This window comes from Passer montanus, unplaced genomic scaffold, assembly GCF_014805655.1.
Source record: "Passer montanus isolate IOZ18808 unplaced genomic scaffold, ASM1480565v1 scaffold31, whole genome shotgun sequence".
Lineage (NCBI taxonomy): Eukaryota > Metazoa > Chordata > Aves > Passeriformes > Passeridae > Passer > Passer montanus.
In genome coordinates, this window is record NW_024367819.1 from 11603068 (window position 1) to 11617980 (window position 14913).

Consider the following 14913-nt stretch of genomic DNA (forward strand, 5'->3'; position numbering starts at 1 on the left):
GGCAGAGAGAACTCAAGTTCCTTTTTTTCCCAGCTCTTCTGAACTTGAGCTCTGACAGCCTGCCTTTGGCACAGAAAAAGCTGCATACACTTAATTATTCTGCAGCTTCCAACTGCTTTACCTGTATGTTGTGTATTTCCACAGCATTTGTTTTCTGAAAAGTTAACCTGGATATAAAACTGACCTGCTTAGCACAAAACTGGTTTGCTTTTATTCCCAGATTAAGGGAAAGGATTTCTGCTTCATTTACAATACATGATGGATTTTGTGTACTGTTGTGTGGTGTAATGAACTGCTGCATTTTGAGGATTTTCATGGAGAAATCCTTTTGTGCATTTCTACACTCACTCTCTAAGGTAACAAATTCTTTTCACCTTTATTTTTGCTGATACTGTGAAAAACTGTCCCTTCACCTCAAGAATAAATGTTGACTTTGCCATCTTGACTTTGAAAATTTGCTTCTTCATCAACAACTCAAAGTATTTTTATAGGCATTAATAATTCCAATAATAATTAGATAGATATGCCAATGAGAATGGTTTGGTGGTTAAAAAAATGAATATAACTTGTGCTTGAAGAAACACCTAAGGGTCTATTATTTCTTATACTTTTATTCCATTACTTCATATTGCCCGGAATAAACAACGAAACAAACCAGCTCCAAATCAATCAACTCCAGAATAGAATTATTACATTTTCTTTCCTACAATTCAGTGTGCATCCCCACCACATAATAGTGAGAAAAGGATTTAAACTAGGCATATGAAAGTTCATGCCTTTACCTTGGTAGTACTTCACAAGTTAACTATTTCTTTACAGGCAAGAAAAATTTTCTTGATCCAGTCAATGTAATTCCTGCTACTGTACCAAAAGCAGTGGCAAGATATTTTTCCTTCAGAAATAAAACTGAAACTGCCTTTGGTTCCCTCACAGCAAAACCAAACTACTTTCAGACAACCCAAAACAGTACTAGAGAGGAGACCAGAGGAAACCGCAAAAGAGGAATCCTCTACTGGATGACATTCTGCCAACAATCCTATCTCAGCAACGAAACTTCTATATGAGGATCTCTAAATGCATTCCACATATATGTAAGATACCACTTAGTTGGAACAGGGATACTGAAGTAAATGAGATATCTTTTGAACAAGCAGAGTAACAAATTACTCAGAATGATTGAGGGTCTCAAATCTAGTCCATAAGGAACTGCTAAGCTGAACTTTTAAAATTATCAAGTATTTTTGCTGGTGTTTCCATTTGAATATATCTTAATAAGAAGTTATCTATGCCAACTACCTGTACCAAATTTGCAATATTTTTTGAATTTTTCTCCTAAGGAATCACAACTGTTGAACCTTTTCTTGAAGTGCATCTAGCCTCCTGAAAAAATGGACTTTCTGTGCTGCTGAGTGAATCTGTTAGAATTATTTAATACACCTTCTACAAGCTTGAACAGAATACTGCCAAATTCAATGCAACAAGGTCAACATACTTCTTCATGTGCTCATGTATTAGCAGGACTGGTGCTCATACAAATACAGGTGTCAAACCAGAAGTGAAAGACAAACACTGAACAAAGGCTACATTGTTCTTCAATATTAATTCCTCTTACAACGAAAGTGGGAAAAAGTTAAATATCTGACATGCTCATTTAACAGAATAAAAAGAAAACATTTTTACCTCTTCAAGAGCTCTTTCTTCCCTATAAACTGGCACCTTTAGAAGACATTTGCAAGTTCAAAATGGTTTTGAAATATTTTTTCATCAATGTCGGAGCAAAAAAGAAATTTACAATTTCCCTTATAAAATTCCTGAGAAAAATAAGGTGATGTCTCTCTTCTGGGGAAAGCACCACACACCTTTACCATCATATTGTTACTTGTAATTCCTACTCTTCCTCCTCAATCTTTTCTAGTACTTGGGTATCAAGATATTGAGATTAATTTATAATGGCAGTGACTACAAAACACAAAATTATTTTATTTTGGTAGACCTTGTGTTGCTTTTTCTATCTTTTTACTTAATCTATTTCAATTACACATGATCACCCTCTTCTAGGACTTTCCTTAATCAATCCAACTTTATAGTGTTGCCCAAATTTTTAGTATCACAAGCAGCTTTTCCATTTCAGTAATTTATTATGATCTCTTCACAGATTTGCAGAGCCTGGTGGTTTTTATACTTCATAGCAAATCAATTTTCTATCTATTTCTCCTTTTGGACTCCCCTCATATGACTCTTTTCATCTGGGATTTGTTCTCTTACTCCTTCATTTTTTCCAAATTTCCCAGTCGTCCTTCTCTGTGGCTAGTGAGTTCTATATTTTACAGATCCATACTTCTTTTACAAAAATCTGTTTATGAAAGGGGGATTCAGAGCTGAACCTCACATTTCAAACTTCTATAACATCATCAGTCTTCTCTAGGTTTCGAAAATATGATAACAAAAAGTCAAGTAATTTTAAAAAGTAATAAAAAGATGTGCCAGTTATTATAATTACTATGCCAACAGAACCATCTGAGAAAATATTTAGGATTCACACGTCCTAATCTGGTACCTTCTTATTTGGATCCTCATAAATTGGAATGCAGTCAGCCACTTAATGTTTCTAGATGTGGTTCACAGCATTTTAGTGCCCCAAACCCTACTGAGATACTTAACAAAAGTCCTATCTGTTTTTTTCCAGTGTTTACCCTTCACCCCCTAGCTCCTTATGAAACAAATAGAATGCTGCCATGCTGTAGAAGTCAGATACAGGGATGAAAAGGAAAGTTGTGGTTTGATAAGAAAAAACCCCTTTAAATAGTGTTGGTAAGGCAAACATTGTCTTGCATCATGCAGGACTGTCAGTGCATGTCACAACACCCATGTTCTCCCTCACAACTGCTTCGAATTTAACACTGAATGAAACTTATTCATAATGAAGCTAGCAAGTTTTATTTGAAGACAATGCATTACAGTTTAACTTCATGAAGATACGCAAACTGAGCACTCATGTAACGAAGCCTGCTAAAGCATAAGCTATTTCTATTTCTACTTGGCTAAGCATCAGGAACAGCAGTGGTTTCTGGTTAATTCAAACTTCAGGAGCTAATAGGAATGCAACAGCATCTACAAGCTGTGTTAGTACTTACATCCAAGCTTCCTTCACTTGTAGATGTAGAACTAAAAACATCCTCCTCACCACAATCTCTGTTCATCCTCAAGTACTCTTCTGTCTGCAACACAAACAAGTGTCCTACACAGCAGCAGCAAAGGAAACAAAACTGCACAAACACGCCAGAGCAAAATACCAAACCCCTTCAAGGAACCAAGAAAAACTGCCTCAGTTAGTGCTGGGCCTGATTACTGAGACACTCTGAAGCAGTCTGCAAAATGCCCTGATGTAGACAATGAGCTAAGAAAGCCATGAGAAAAAATATTTAAGAATGCAAAGAAAAAATTCTTAGGCAAGGATAAAAATAAGGAGTAACTAAGTGCTGTAATATCAGGAACAAGACTGCTAGTCTCTCCTATACCCACAGACACAGTGGAACCAGCGGGGAGCTCCTTCCTTGCCATTTCTCCATGAAGGAACTGCTTCTGTGTGCTAGTATGAACCTTACTTAAGCCTAGATCCCATGATTGTCTGTATGGCACCTCTGCTCTACTGATTGTTTAGCAAGGCCAATTTGATCTGGATTTAGCCTCAGGCAAACAACTACATTTAACATCAAAAATAAATGGAGATCATGCCACCTTTATGTTTTTTATGCCAGCTGCAGGAGAACAGAGGGTAACTGATCCAGCATAAAATTAGAATGGAAGAGAACAAGATGATACCTGATCTGGCATTAAGCCTGCCAGTACAAAGTTAACCAAAGAAATACTTTTAACATATTTGTACTAGTCATGACAGTAAGACTTTTCTAAAAAAACCAATTTCCAATATATAGAGACACTGTGACATAGAATGAAAGCAAAGTTAAGTCTGCTGTATTGTCATACCACAATTACTGCTCTCAGTGAGCCAGCTGAGAAAGAAAACATGTGCATGGGCATGGAAATCTGAGCATAGGCCTGTAGTGTGCAGTGACATTTGATCCAGGACAGTTTGCAACACAGGCTAACACTCTTCTTCCCTTGCAAAGGAAATAGCTTTACCCTTGCAAATGCCTGCAAGTCTGCAGTCCTACTACTGTGCAGAACTTCAAAGAATTCTTCCTATCAAATAGTTCTAATATAGAGACTATGCATGACCATATACACACACACACCTTACCACTGCAAATCATAATGCAGACAAACAAAAAAAATAGAACAAACTTAAACATTGTGGGAGAGTAAAAATGTAAAAAAAAACCCATAAAGAGCAGAGTTTAGGCACCCTGGGGTTTTGATTCCATGTCCCTGAAACCACAAGGCATCCCATCATCTAATCCCTTCATAAACCTACCAAATCTTTCACTAAAAGAAATTTATTAATTTCCCCTTATCCTGCTCACTCTGTTCAGCAATTTCACTGCTGTTTTGGTTAGAAAGCTTTCACAATAGCAAGTCAGAAATATTATGCCTAATTAATACCTTGCTTGCTCCTGTGTGCTGTGCTATTCTTCAGTTCCCAGTAATTCTTCCACCTATCACGTTTTAAATTCCCAGAGGTTTGCGAAGGCAACAGTGACTTCTTGCTTGACTAAAAAAAATGACTGATTTGGTTTCTTTTCCTACAGAGTAACTGCCATTTGAAAGTAAGTATCCAATAAAGAAATGACCAAGGAAAATCAATTAACTGGTCAGAACTACCAGCAAAAAAGACTTAGAACTTTTCCTCAGATTTAGAAGCTGTTTCTCGTACTTATTTGTACAGCTCCTACTTTTTCTCATATAAAATACAATTTTGAATTTAATTCACCCTCAATGACCTTAGCATTTTTTCAACTTTTCTACTTTGAAAAACTCAGAGTATCACCTCCTTTGCTTTAATAAGAGAACAGAAAAAAGAGTGGAGCTTGCAATCTTTGAACATATTTCCAACTCAGCTGTGAGAAACCCACTGCAGTAACCATTGAATTAGGATGCTTCATAGCAACTTTTCCTAAGATCGTAAGCATTAATACTTTAAAAGTTAAAACTGATCTGCTTCAGGAAGTAGAACTGCAAGGACACAGATTTCAGACCCAAGTTCAGTAAAATGGAATGAGAGGACAAAGTATGATGCAGAAACTGCATGCTGTAATGCGTTTGTTTCTTCCAGAGGAATTACAGCCCCACAGCGTGCTCTAGAGGCTCAGGTTGAGATCCCTTGTTTACTTGATTCTTCTGAGCAGATACAGTATTATTGCTCCAGTTATAATTTTTTTCCCTTCTATACAGGAAGTATTTTCTTACAGTGGAAAAACACTCTGAAAGTGACCAACTTCTATCTCATAAAATAGTTGTCATGTGTCCCTTAGAAGACATTAAGAACAGTTTAGTATCTATGACAGAAATAAAGTAATATGACAGTAATTCAGAATGTCCATAAAGGTTTTTATTCCCTAGCAAAAGCACCACAAATTTAACCATGAATAAAAAGGCAGATAATTGTGAGAGATTTTGAAAAGCCTTCATAGTTTTGCAAATGTGACTGAGATGACTGGATAAGTAAAACACCAGTTCATAAACAAGCAAATGTTTCTTTCTGCCAGTTAATCAGATACACATTTTGTAATTCCACTCCAAGAGCCTTGAAGGGTTTAGACTAGTGAAAAGAAAGCTCCCTTTTAACTCTGACGCCCTAGAGCATTAAACACTTTATGTCCAAAATCATTTAACACCAATATTTTTAGTAAAGAATGCAAAATGTATGAAGTTAAAAGCCCACTATTTTTTCTATGTTAAGTCAGAAAGTTCTTCTGTAATTTATTCTTGTGATACACGAAATATTCTTCATAATGGCATCTCAATGGAATTATTTAATACAAAATTTCTTTCCTATTTGTTTCAGTTCAAGAATACAAATTTTAAAATGGCTAACATGTACTCCAGCAGACACTGATCCTTCAGTTCATTATTGGAAGTTTTTCTTCTATACCTGATTCATCAGCTTTAAAAACTTGGAGAAGGCAAAGGGGTAACTGCACAGAGCTTCCAAGAGGTATGAATGCTTTAAAAGAGATTATCACCCATGCACAGAAGAGGTCATAAGACACATCTACTTGGTAATTAAATTGTTCTATATTACATCACTCCTTTCATAAATGCATTCTATAATGTGAGTACTACTAATAAGCAGACACAGGTTGCTTGAAACTACTGCCCTTCTTTAACACCTACTGAACTCACAGCATCAAAAAAAAAAGAAAAAAGTAAATAAGTCAACATGCTTGACGCCTTCAATAAGCAGGTGATATCTCCATCAGGCTGCACTGATCACATATAGTTTATGCCCCCATTAACAGATTACTCTCTGGAAGGAAAAGGAAGGCAGGCCAAACAAATGCCACCACCTACAGACATAACAGATCTGGAAAGAAAGTGAGCAGTACACTGCTGGACACTTACCTTGCTACTTTCTCTATCAGCATTAAACAATCCCAAAAGTCTTGTCTTTTCTTTCTCTATTGCATCACTGCTTACTGAAGCCTTTCGATTTGGTTCTGAAAAAATTTTAATGGAATATTTGTTACAGTTTTGAAATAAAGATTCACAAGATGAGTACTTTAAAATGTCCTGGGTTAATGCTGTATTTTTATGAGTTGAAGATGTTATGGACTGGATTATCTAATTAACAGCCAGATCCTGCACTTTGCCATCAAACTTTCATTTGTGTTCTGAGTAGATTCCAAAAATCTAATGGAATAATTTAATATAGAGCACTAGGTTTTCAATCACAATCCAGTAACCCTTATTAAAAGGCAAAACATGAGCAAATTGCTTATGACTTCAGAAATGCTAGTTTGATGCATCATTTAAATCTCTTAGAGTACCATAACCCCAAAAAACTAAAGAAAATATATATAGTGGTGAATATCTTTAACAATTCATAGGTCTGACTTAATACTGTGAATTTAAAAAAGAGATCCTAAATGTGTGATTTGGATTAAGCTCTTCCCCTTGTTTCCAAGGGGAAGGAAAAAGATTCTCCTCTTGGAAACAGGGCTCTCTTTAGAACTTAACTAGCTAATTGTGGTCATCTTTCTTATCTTGGTGCTTTTACTTCAGGTGGGAAAAGAGGGGAGTTCATAGTTCAGGCTGTAAGAACTCATTTGTGTCTTCCTTGAACCTGCTTAAGAATTTGCATGAGTTCTCCTACTATTTAGTATCCCTTCAATTTCCCCTTTCAGTTTCTCATCCACAAGCTGGATGAGCAAAATGACACACTCCTACATTACAGAAAACAGCATTGCCCATTTAATATATGGATGTTGAAACACGCTCACTTTTTTAAATGGACTCTACATAATGTTATGGATCTTTCCTCCTGATTCCAAGCACATCAGATTATTCCACTAGCATTCAAAAAGTTTAGTTCACAGGGAAAAAAAACCCCACTTTCTCTTGTAAATATTTGCTTAATAACATTTAAAACCCAAATTCAAAATGACTTACTTTTGACACAAAATAAAATTTTATTTCACTGAAAAAACCTCATCCCAGAACTCCTGTAAATTTATTTGCATAAAATACAAAGTGATTTTCACACAGATCACTTTTGCATATAAACATTCCCATGGGTCAGAAGGTGTTAAACATATAAAATGAACACAAAGGACAACAAGGAGAAACTATCCTTAAGAAAGGCTGCAACTGCACTGCAAAGAAATACAGTAATGAATTAATACTTTTCTTAAATACTAAGCACTACCTATGCTGGTTTCTTGCTTGGGGCTGGCTGTGTTTAGATATGGATGATTCTACTACTTGCACAGTCTTCAACTACAAACAATGCTGTGGAAAGGCTAATGTAGCAGCTGATCACCAACACTGTCATTGAACATTGTATAATCCCAATAAATGAGGATTTAAGTAATGCATATAATATAAAAATAATTAGTTTTTATTAATCTGTATTATTTTTTCCTAAATAAATACAGTATATATTTTGTCTAGAGAAGAAATTATCTCCATGTAAAAGGAAGCCACAGCAAGTAATGCCAGAGGATTAGGGGGAATAGTGCTGCCATTAATGAAGCCAAGACGCCATGAACTAAGATTTGCTCGATGACTGTCACCTACTGGAGGTAGGCTTTCTTCATAAAAATTTAAATAAGTTATCCAGTTTTACTTTGGTTATGTTGTGTCCACTAGTAATGCAAGGAAGTAAAGCCCATTAGAAATCAACCATACCTTTCTTGAGGATAATTAATTTAAGCAATGTATTAAAACAGAGTCAGTAGGGAAAAGGACATACTAAATACACACATTTTCAATTGGACTGGAAGCAGAAGCACAAATATAATCTAATCCAACCCCAACTACAGTGACAATTCAGAAATCAGTATCTATTCAGTTCCACAATGTGTATGTATGAATTTGATATTAAAGTGTTTTGCTGCACGTAAATTGAAATCAGTGGAAGATCTCACAGACATCAAAATTTTCTGCCTTTGCTACTAAATAAATTATGAACCCAAGAGACCTTGAAATGTTAGTAACTCTGAAATTGACCTAATCATGATTGATGTAAACTGAACAGGCTTGGAGTCTACAGAGACGCACCACACCACAAAACAGTTAAATACCAAAATTTGTTTCTTGCTGGTGTTCTAACGGCTATTGCTGAAGAGACAGTACACACAGAATGTGTTTGTTCTTAGCAGAAGCACAAGACATGTAAGCAACACTTTGGAAAGACAAAACAGATAAAAATAGCTTGTTTCTCTACAGCACTCCACGTTCTTAAAGATCTACCCACAGAACCCACACTAAACATAGAGTGATGTGAAAGAGTTAAACACAGAGTGAAGCTTCCCCTCAGCAGCATTGTACAGTACCTCTATAGGTCAGAGAAGGCTCAGACTGAGTTTTTGATGGAGGAACTGGAAAAGTCAGGCAATGAAAGGATAAGAGAAAACACATTAAAGTTCTAATATAGCCCTGTAAAGAACAATATTCATTAATTAGTCCTAGTACCCTTTTTCCTAAGCATTGCAGAAAAAAACGTTGACCAACAACACATATTCAGAGCTGCTAGTGAAGCAGTTTAGCTGCATTTGTGTTAATTCCTGATTCAGTCATGAAGCTGCTTCAACTGCTAAATAGAATTCAGTAAGCAGGTGGCAGCAGAGCTTTTCTTTCAATAATCCTTCAGCTCTTGGTGTTTTCTGTTTCAGGCAAGGGAAGACTGAGTAAGAATCTGCTCTTACAAGCCTATAGCTTTCAGCACCTGTGATATCTTACTTGTTAGTGAGAATGTGTTTTAAAAACCTATATTCTGTTAAGTAAACAGGCTAGATACCCACTCAATGCACAAGTCACAGACCAACTGCTACTGAAACCAATGGATTTATTCCTCTTGGATATTAAAAATGAGAACACTGAGAAAGAAATTTGCTGAAACAAAGGGAAAATTCTTGTAAATTTGATGTGCATTTACTTTTTTTGTCAGACACCATGGTGGTAAGAAGAAAGCACAAAAGATTGAATTATACTCAGGATCAGGGGGATTCTATCATAATGAAAGGAAAGGAATACTGAAAGGTTAAAAAAGAAAAGCTGATGTAGAGAGGAGCACATTATGATGTGTAGATCTTCATGGGTTCTTTCAACTCAATTATTCTGTGATAATTTTCTGCTACAATCCCAGCCCCCAGCTGTAATAAAGTCTTGGTTTTGACTGTATAAGCTACAACCAACTTTGAGGACCAACACTGTACCAGCATACATACCACCACTTTCATTTCAAAGGAAAGACTTTACTGAAGGCTTATGATAATTACTCTCTAAGTTGTCCCTGACGTATGTTGAATGAATCCTGTTGAAAACACTCCACATTCAATATGTTGCTCCAAAATGGTTAGCTTAATTACAGTAAACATGTCTTGAAAACAACAAACATACAATTGAGTTATGACAGGTTGTCAGCCTCTTTTTGGAACATCCAGGCAATTCAAAAGAAAAGGAGATATTTAGTTTACTTAGAAGTCTAAATTCACTGAAATTTGACTCGCGCAGAGGTAGAACCATCAGTTCTCAAAGAGTTGGAAAGAAGAGACAGAATGTCAACATAAATAAATAATTTTATAAATAAAAAATAAGCCTGCAGCTCAGCACCTACAAGAATGACGTTATCTAAACAATAAATAAGGACATTTACCATGCTGGAAGTGGTAGCAATTGAGAAAAACTGCAGGAGACAATTTTAATGAATATCACTATCTGACCTCAAAGGAAGTAGTGCTTGTCAATGTGTATTTTTAAAGCAGGTATATTTTAAAGCACATCACAGAATTATGTTATTTGAATACATAATCAGGCTGATAAAACTCAACTCCAAGAAACTGCTATTACAATTTTGTCTATGAGAACAGAATGTGAGGATAGGTAAACATGAGAACAAAATTTTAAATACAAATACCTCTTTAGCTTCTCTTCACTAAACCGTCAATAACTGTGCTCTTTGGAGGAACGGTCTCTGACCCTGTCCAGTCTGTTTCTCATAAACCCTGGTCTGTTGCCTCTGCCTCCCAGCTTTCACAGCTGCCATGACTATGGCATGTCTCTTCTTTCCTTCTCTCCAGCCCACAGCACAGGTAGGTGACAAACTCCGCCTGGACGAGGCCCTTTGTATTATGTACACCTCTACCAACAGCAGCTCTGGGACACAGCAAAGCTCCTCCTTTTGCCCTGCCCTAGGCCAACCTGCACCCTGCCAGAGTCCAGCCCAGCCTGGCACAAGGCCCAAGAGCATCCAAGGACGGCTGGGCACATTGCTGACCTGGCTGCTGCTCTGGGCACAGCTCACTGAACAAACCCATGCTGCTCTCCAGATTGAGATCTCACTCTGCTGTTTCAGCTGGATCCCAAAAGAATGGCAGCACAAATGCTTTTAATTGCCCATAATATTGTTGTCACATCATATAGCCCTGCAGTGACTGCTTTCAGTCTTGGCTCACCTTTTTTTCTGTCCCAGGCATACAGCTCCTTTATCCCTAACTCCTCCAAGGACTTGGTAAGCTCCAGCTCTTCCCCAGTTATGCCGTCCCGCAGAAGAACGATGTGCTCTTGACTGACTTCACACTTCTCACAAATAGCTGGGATGATGTTGTGGAGAGGCACCTCGGGACTAACTCGAACCACAGCCTTCTGTGTCTTCAGGTAGTTCACTACCAGCCTCACAGATTTCTGCAGAAACAAACAAAAACTCTCAGTCCCCCTTCTGTGGCAGATAGGCCACCTCACAATGAGAAAAGCACTGGGGATTTCCATATTGTCTTGACTATTCCTAGGCAAACTTACCCCACATTGCAAAAAATAGTATTTGAAAGAATAAAATCTCAGACCTCGCTTTCCCCTAAGGAGACATTCACAAGAACATGCAAAGAAGGAAAAGGAATCAGAGGCAGATGTAATGTAAAGGTTTACAAGTCCCACTCAGAAATGTGGGAGAGTATAATTAGATATAGTTATCAAAATAATAAAAAATTTCATCCAACATTTGGAAAATGACTACTTCTTAATCTTCACTCTATTGTGAAATACATTTATTAATGATCAGTCTTCTCCTATATCTTCAATGAAGATGGTGCACAAAATATCACCAAAACACTATCTCCAGACAACCCTACTCTCATTTCAGCCATTACTGCAATTTTCAATTGCTCTAATCTTCAGATTTCCATCTGTCTAACTACACACAGCATACCATTTTGTCTAAATGTCTAGACTAGCCTCTGCTAATCTACATGCAAAACATTATTAGTTAAGCTAGTAAAGCAGGTTATAATCAATCCCAAGTCTTTCCAATCAGATTTAAAGATGGAAAGATTGGAAGAACTGAAATCATAGGAATGGAATGATGGTTCATGGCATCATTTTAGCCCTCCAGAGTACTGACCTCAGGGACTCTTGGCAGAGGTCGCTTTGCCTTCTCTTCGGGAATCTTCTCTTTCAGAAGTACTGTCTGTACATCCAGTGCTCCTATCAAAGTGTTTGGCTTGTAACTCAGAACTTGTTGAGTTCCTGAAGACTTTAGTTCAAGACTATGTTGAGATGGATTTAAGTGATACTGGCTGCATAAATCAACCAATACATCCATCACAGCTTTACTACAAAGAAGAAGAATTCACCATTAGCATGAAAAAACCATTGCTAGAAAATTTACCTCAGTTTTAAGATGGGGGGAATAAAAGCATCATAAGCTGTGGATGTGCTGCTAGTTTACCATCTTTGGGAGAGAGCAGTGCTAGTGCTTTGAAATGTTAAACAGATCAGATAAAATGATAGGAATTAAATATATTCACACTTCAGTATCTGTTTATGAGCTCACAACTAACTATTCAATATCAAGCAGACAGCAGTGCCAATCATAGCGCTAACAAACATTAGCCAAGAGCAGACAAAGTGCATCTTATTTACTTCCAGACCACAGATGACAGAATATTCTGAGTTGGAAGTGACTCTCCAGGGTCCGACAAGTCCAGCTCCTAAGTGAACAGTCCACATGGGGATTGAACCCACAACCTTTGTGTTATTAGCACCATGCTCCGACTAACTGAGGATCATAATGTACTAAATCTATGCATTAAATGCTCCAGTTCAAATTCTGTTCATTAATGTACAAGATATGAGTAAATTATGAACTCACAGTCTGGTAAACTCCACCTAGATTTGAACAATCACATAACCCAAAATGGAATACTTAAATCTGGAACAAATGGTAGATAAGGCTTATTTTTCCACATGAGTTCTCCACATCCATTTGACATCAACAATATTTTTCAGTGCAAGAGATCCTGTCCATATTTATTTTGGTGAAGATATTAACCCTGTACAAAACCATTTGGTTTTGAGTGTACCCATTATCAGCAAGTCTTACTGAAGTATGATTCTTAAATCATGAAGCTTTAAAAGAGTCAGTAACTGTCCATCTCATTTCATGCCTCTGCACAGAAGTACTCCATTCTGTGTCAAGAACTCAATATTCACTGGAGCTTGATACTGCTTAATACAGAAGATATTAACTGTGCTCTCCCACACTCCAGAAATTCTCCTCTACAATGGTAATGAAGGGTTCTTTTATTTTCCCAGCCTTCCCCTCAAAAAATTCTGTACAGAAGCAAAGAAAACAGGTTTATTAAAAGTGGCCATTTTTATAAAAAGTTTTGGCTTCATAAACCAGTCTGTCACCCATAAAACAATGTAAGTTTAAAAAACAATTACCAGCTGTAGCTGGAACCTTTCACACAGTGGGATATCTGTCTTCTAGCAGAAGTGAAAATAAATGCACAGACAGCAAATTTGTCAAGAGAACTGGCACTTCTTTTAATGTTTAAACTGGAAAAAACATATACAGATTAAAAATGCAAGCAAATTCAAAGAAAATAAAATCTTCCACAGGTTATTAGCCAGCACCATTATTATCTGTAGCTCAAGAATTATCCTTTAAACTGCAAGCTGTTGGCATCTGGCAAACTATTCTGTGGCAGACCAACAATCTTCTTTCTATAGGTATGTTGTTGGCCAACAACTGCTCAAGAAGTTGGTGAAGAACGCTGGAGGGCTAATGGCAAAGACAACAAAAATGGAAAACTACTGCAATTCTTTATTACCTGGAAGGTGACAGCTCTTCTCATGCAAGAGAAGAAGAAGAAGCTTCTTTACAGTAACCTTTTTGAAGTTTAATTGAGTTACACAGTGCGAGCTCGGAAAGTGGCAAGTGTGGGAAATTTGAAATAACATGATCTCACTGAAAAGGGAAGAACTCAGAAGATAATAACTGTAGATCAAATAAGGAAAACAGATGCCATTAGTATGTATACAATGCTTCAGAACAGAGTGCACTATGGCAACTGCTAACATAGAGAGCACAAATACAAATGTGTAGCATCCAAATCAAAACTGTATCAGCTCATTTCATGATGACTTATTCTAACACTGACTACAAGCTGTAAACATCTGTGTTTCACAACCACATTCAATTAATATGCTCCATACCACAAACCAACAGACATTTACAGCTACTAAGTCCAAACTACAGAAGAATCCCACCTACACCAGTATTTACATGAATACTCATTAAACTGTGCAGTGCACCTTTTAAAAAGTGCTTATCAGTTCTCTTGATACAGATCACAACTTGTCTGTTTACAGACATATTTCTTTTAAACTAAAATTTGCATGTGCTTGCTTTCCCTCAGCATTCTTACTATTGTTTCAGAGAAAACTATATACCCTGGCAGAATCATAATACATGTCCTATGTGCTTGACATTTATATTTAAAAGTGGAACAGCAATATATTTCTGCAGTGAATAATACTGTGATAATTAATTCAAATTTGGACAGTTATCTTGCCTCTTGAAAATGTATTTGTAAAGAGAAATAGTTCATCAAAATAACAATTTATGATTCCACACATATACCACTGAAATTATAAAACATATTCAGCAGCAACTTCAGTTGGTATATTCAGTACCACAACTATAACAAAATCAGAATCCACACCAAGCATCAGAGAAAATAAGTTACAGACAATCATGCAACTTGAACAAATTTGTCTGGACAATGGAAAAAAAAATACAAAAACACAATACAAGGTTTCACCTTATTGCTGATTAGGAACAGGAATGCATTAAACATAACATTTAAGGAAGTCTGCATCCCAACCTGTGCCATGCTGCTCAGAATACACAATTGTTCCATGAAAAGCATCCCCAGCCTTCATCTGTACCATTTGAAAGTACAGCTGAAGCTTTTGAAAAAGCTTCAAAGCAAATCGTATGCTCTTTAAAAA

The 14913-nt window shown here is 36.7% G+C and overlaps 1 protein-coding gene across 10 annotated transcripts in view; it reads right to left on the reverse strand.

Moving 5' to 3' along the window:
- Nucleotides 1-14913, reverse strand: part of COBL (cordon-bleu WH2 repeat protein) — a 157423-nt gene that overhangs the window by 94359 nt on the left and 48151 nt on the right. For 6 of the 10 annotated variants that reach the window (XM_039714768.1, XM_039714764.1, XM_039714763.1 and 3 more), the window contains exons 3-7: nucleotides 12017-12227; nucleotides 11076-11304; nucleotides 8955-8999; nucleotides 6523-6617; nucleotides 3135-3218 (exon numbers count right to left, since the gene is read on the reverse strand). In XM_039714768.1, coding sequence (XP_039570702.1) covers nucleotides 3135-3218; nucleotides 6523-6617; nucleotides 8955-8999; nucleotides 11076-11304; nucleotides 12017-12227 — 664 coding nt within the window. The remainder of the gene's footprint in view (nucleotides 1-3134; nucleotides 3219-6522; nucleotides 6618-8954; nucleotides 9000-11075; nucleotides 11305-12016; nucleotides 12228-14913) is intronic. The other 4 variants (XM_039714767.1, XM_039714772.1, XM_039714765.1 and 1 more) reach the window with 3 other exon arrangements.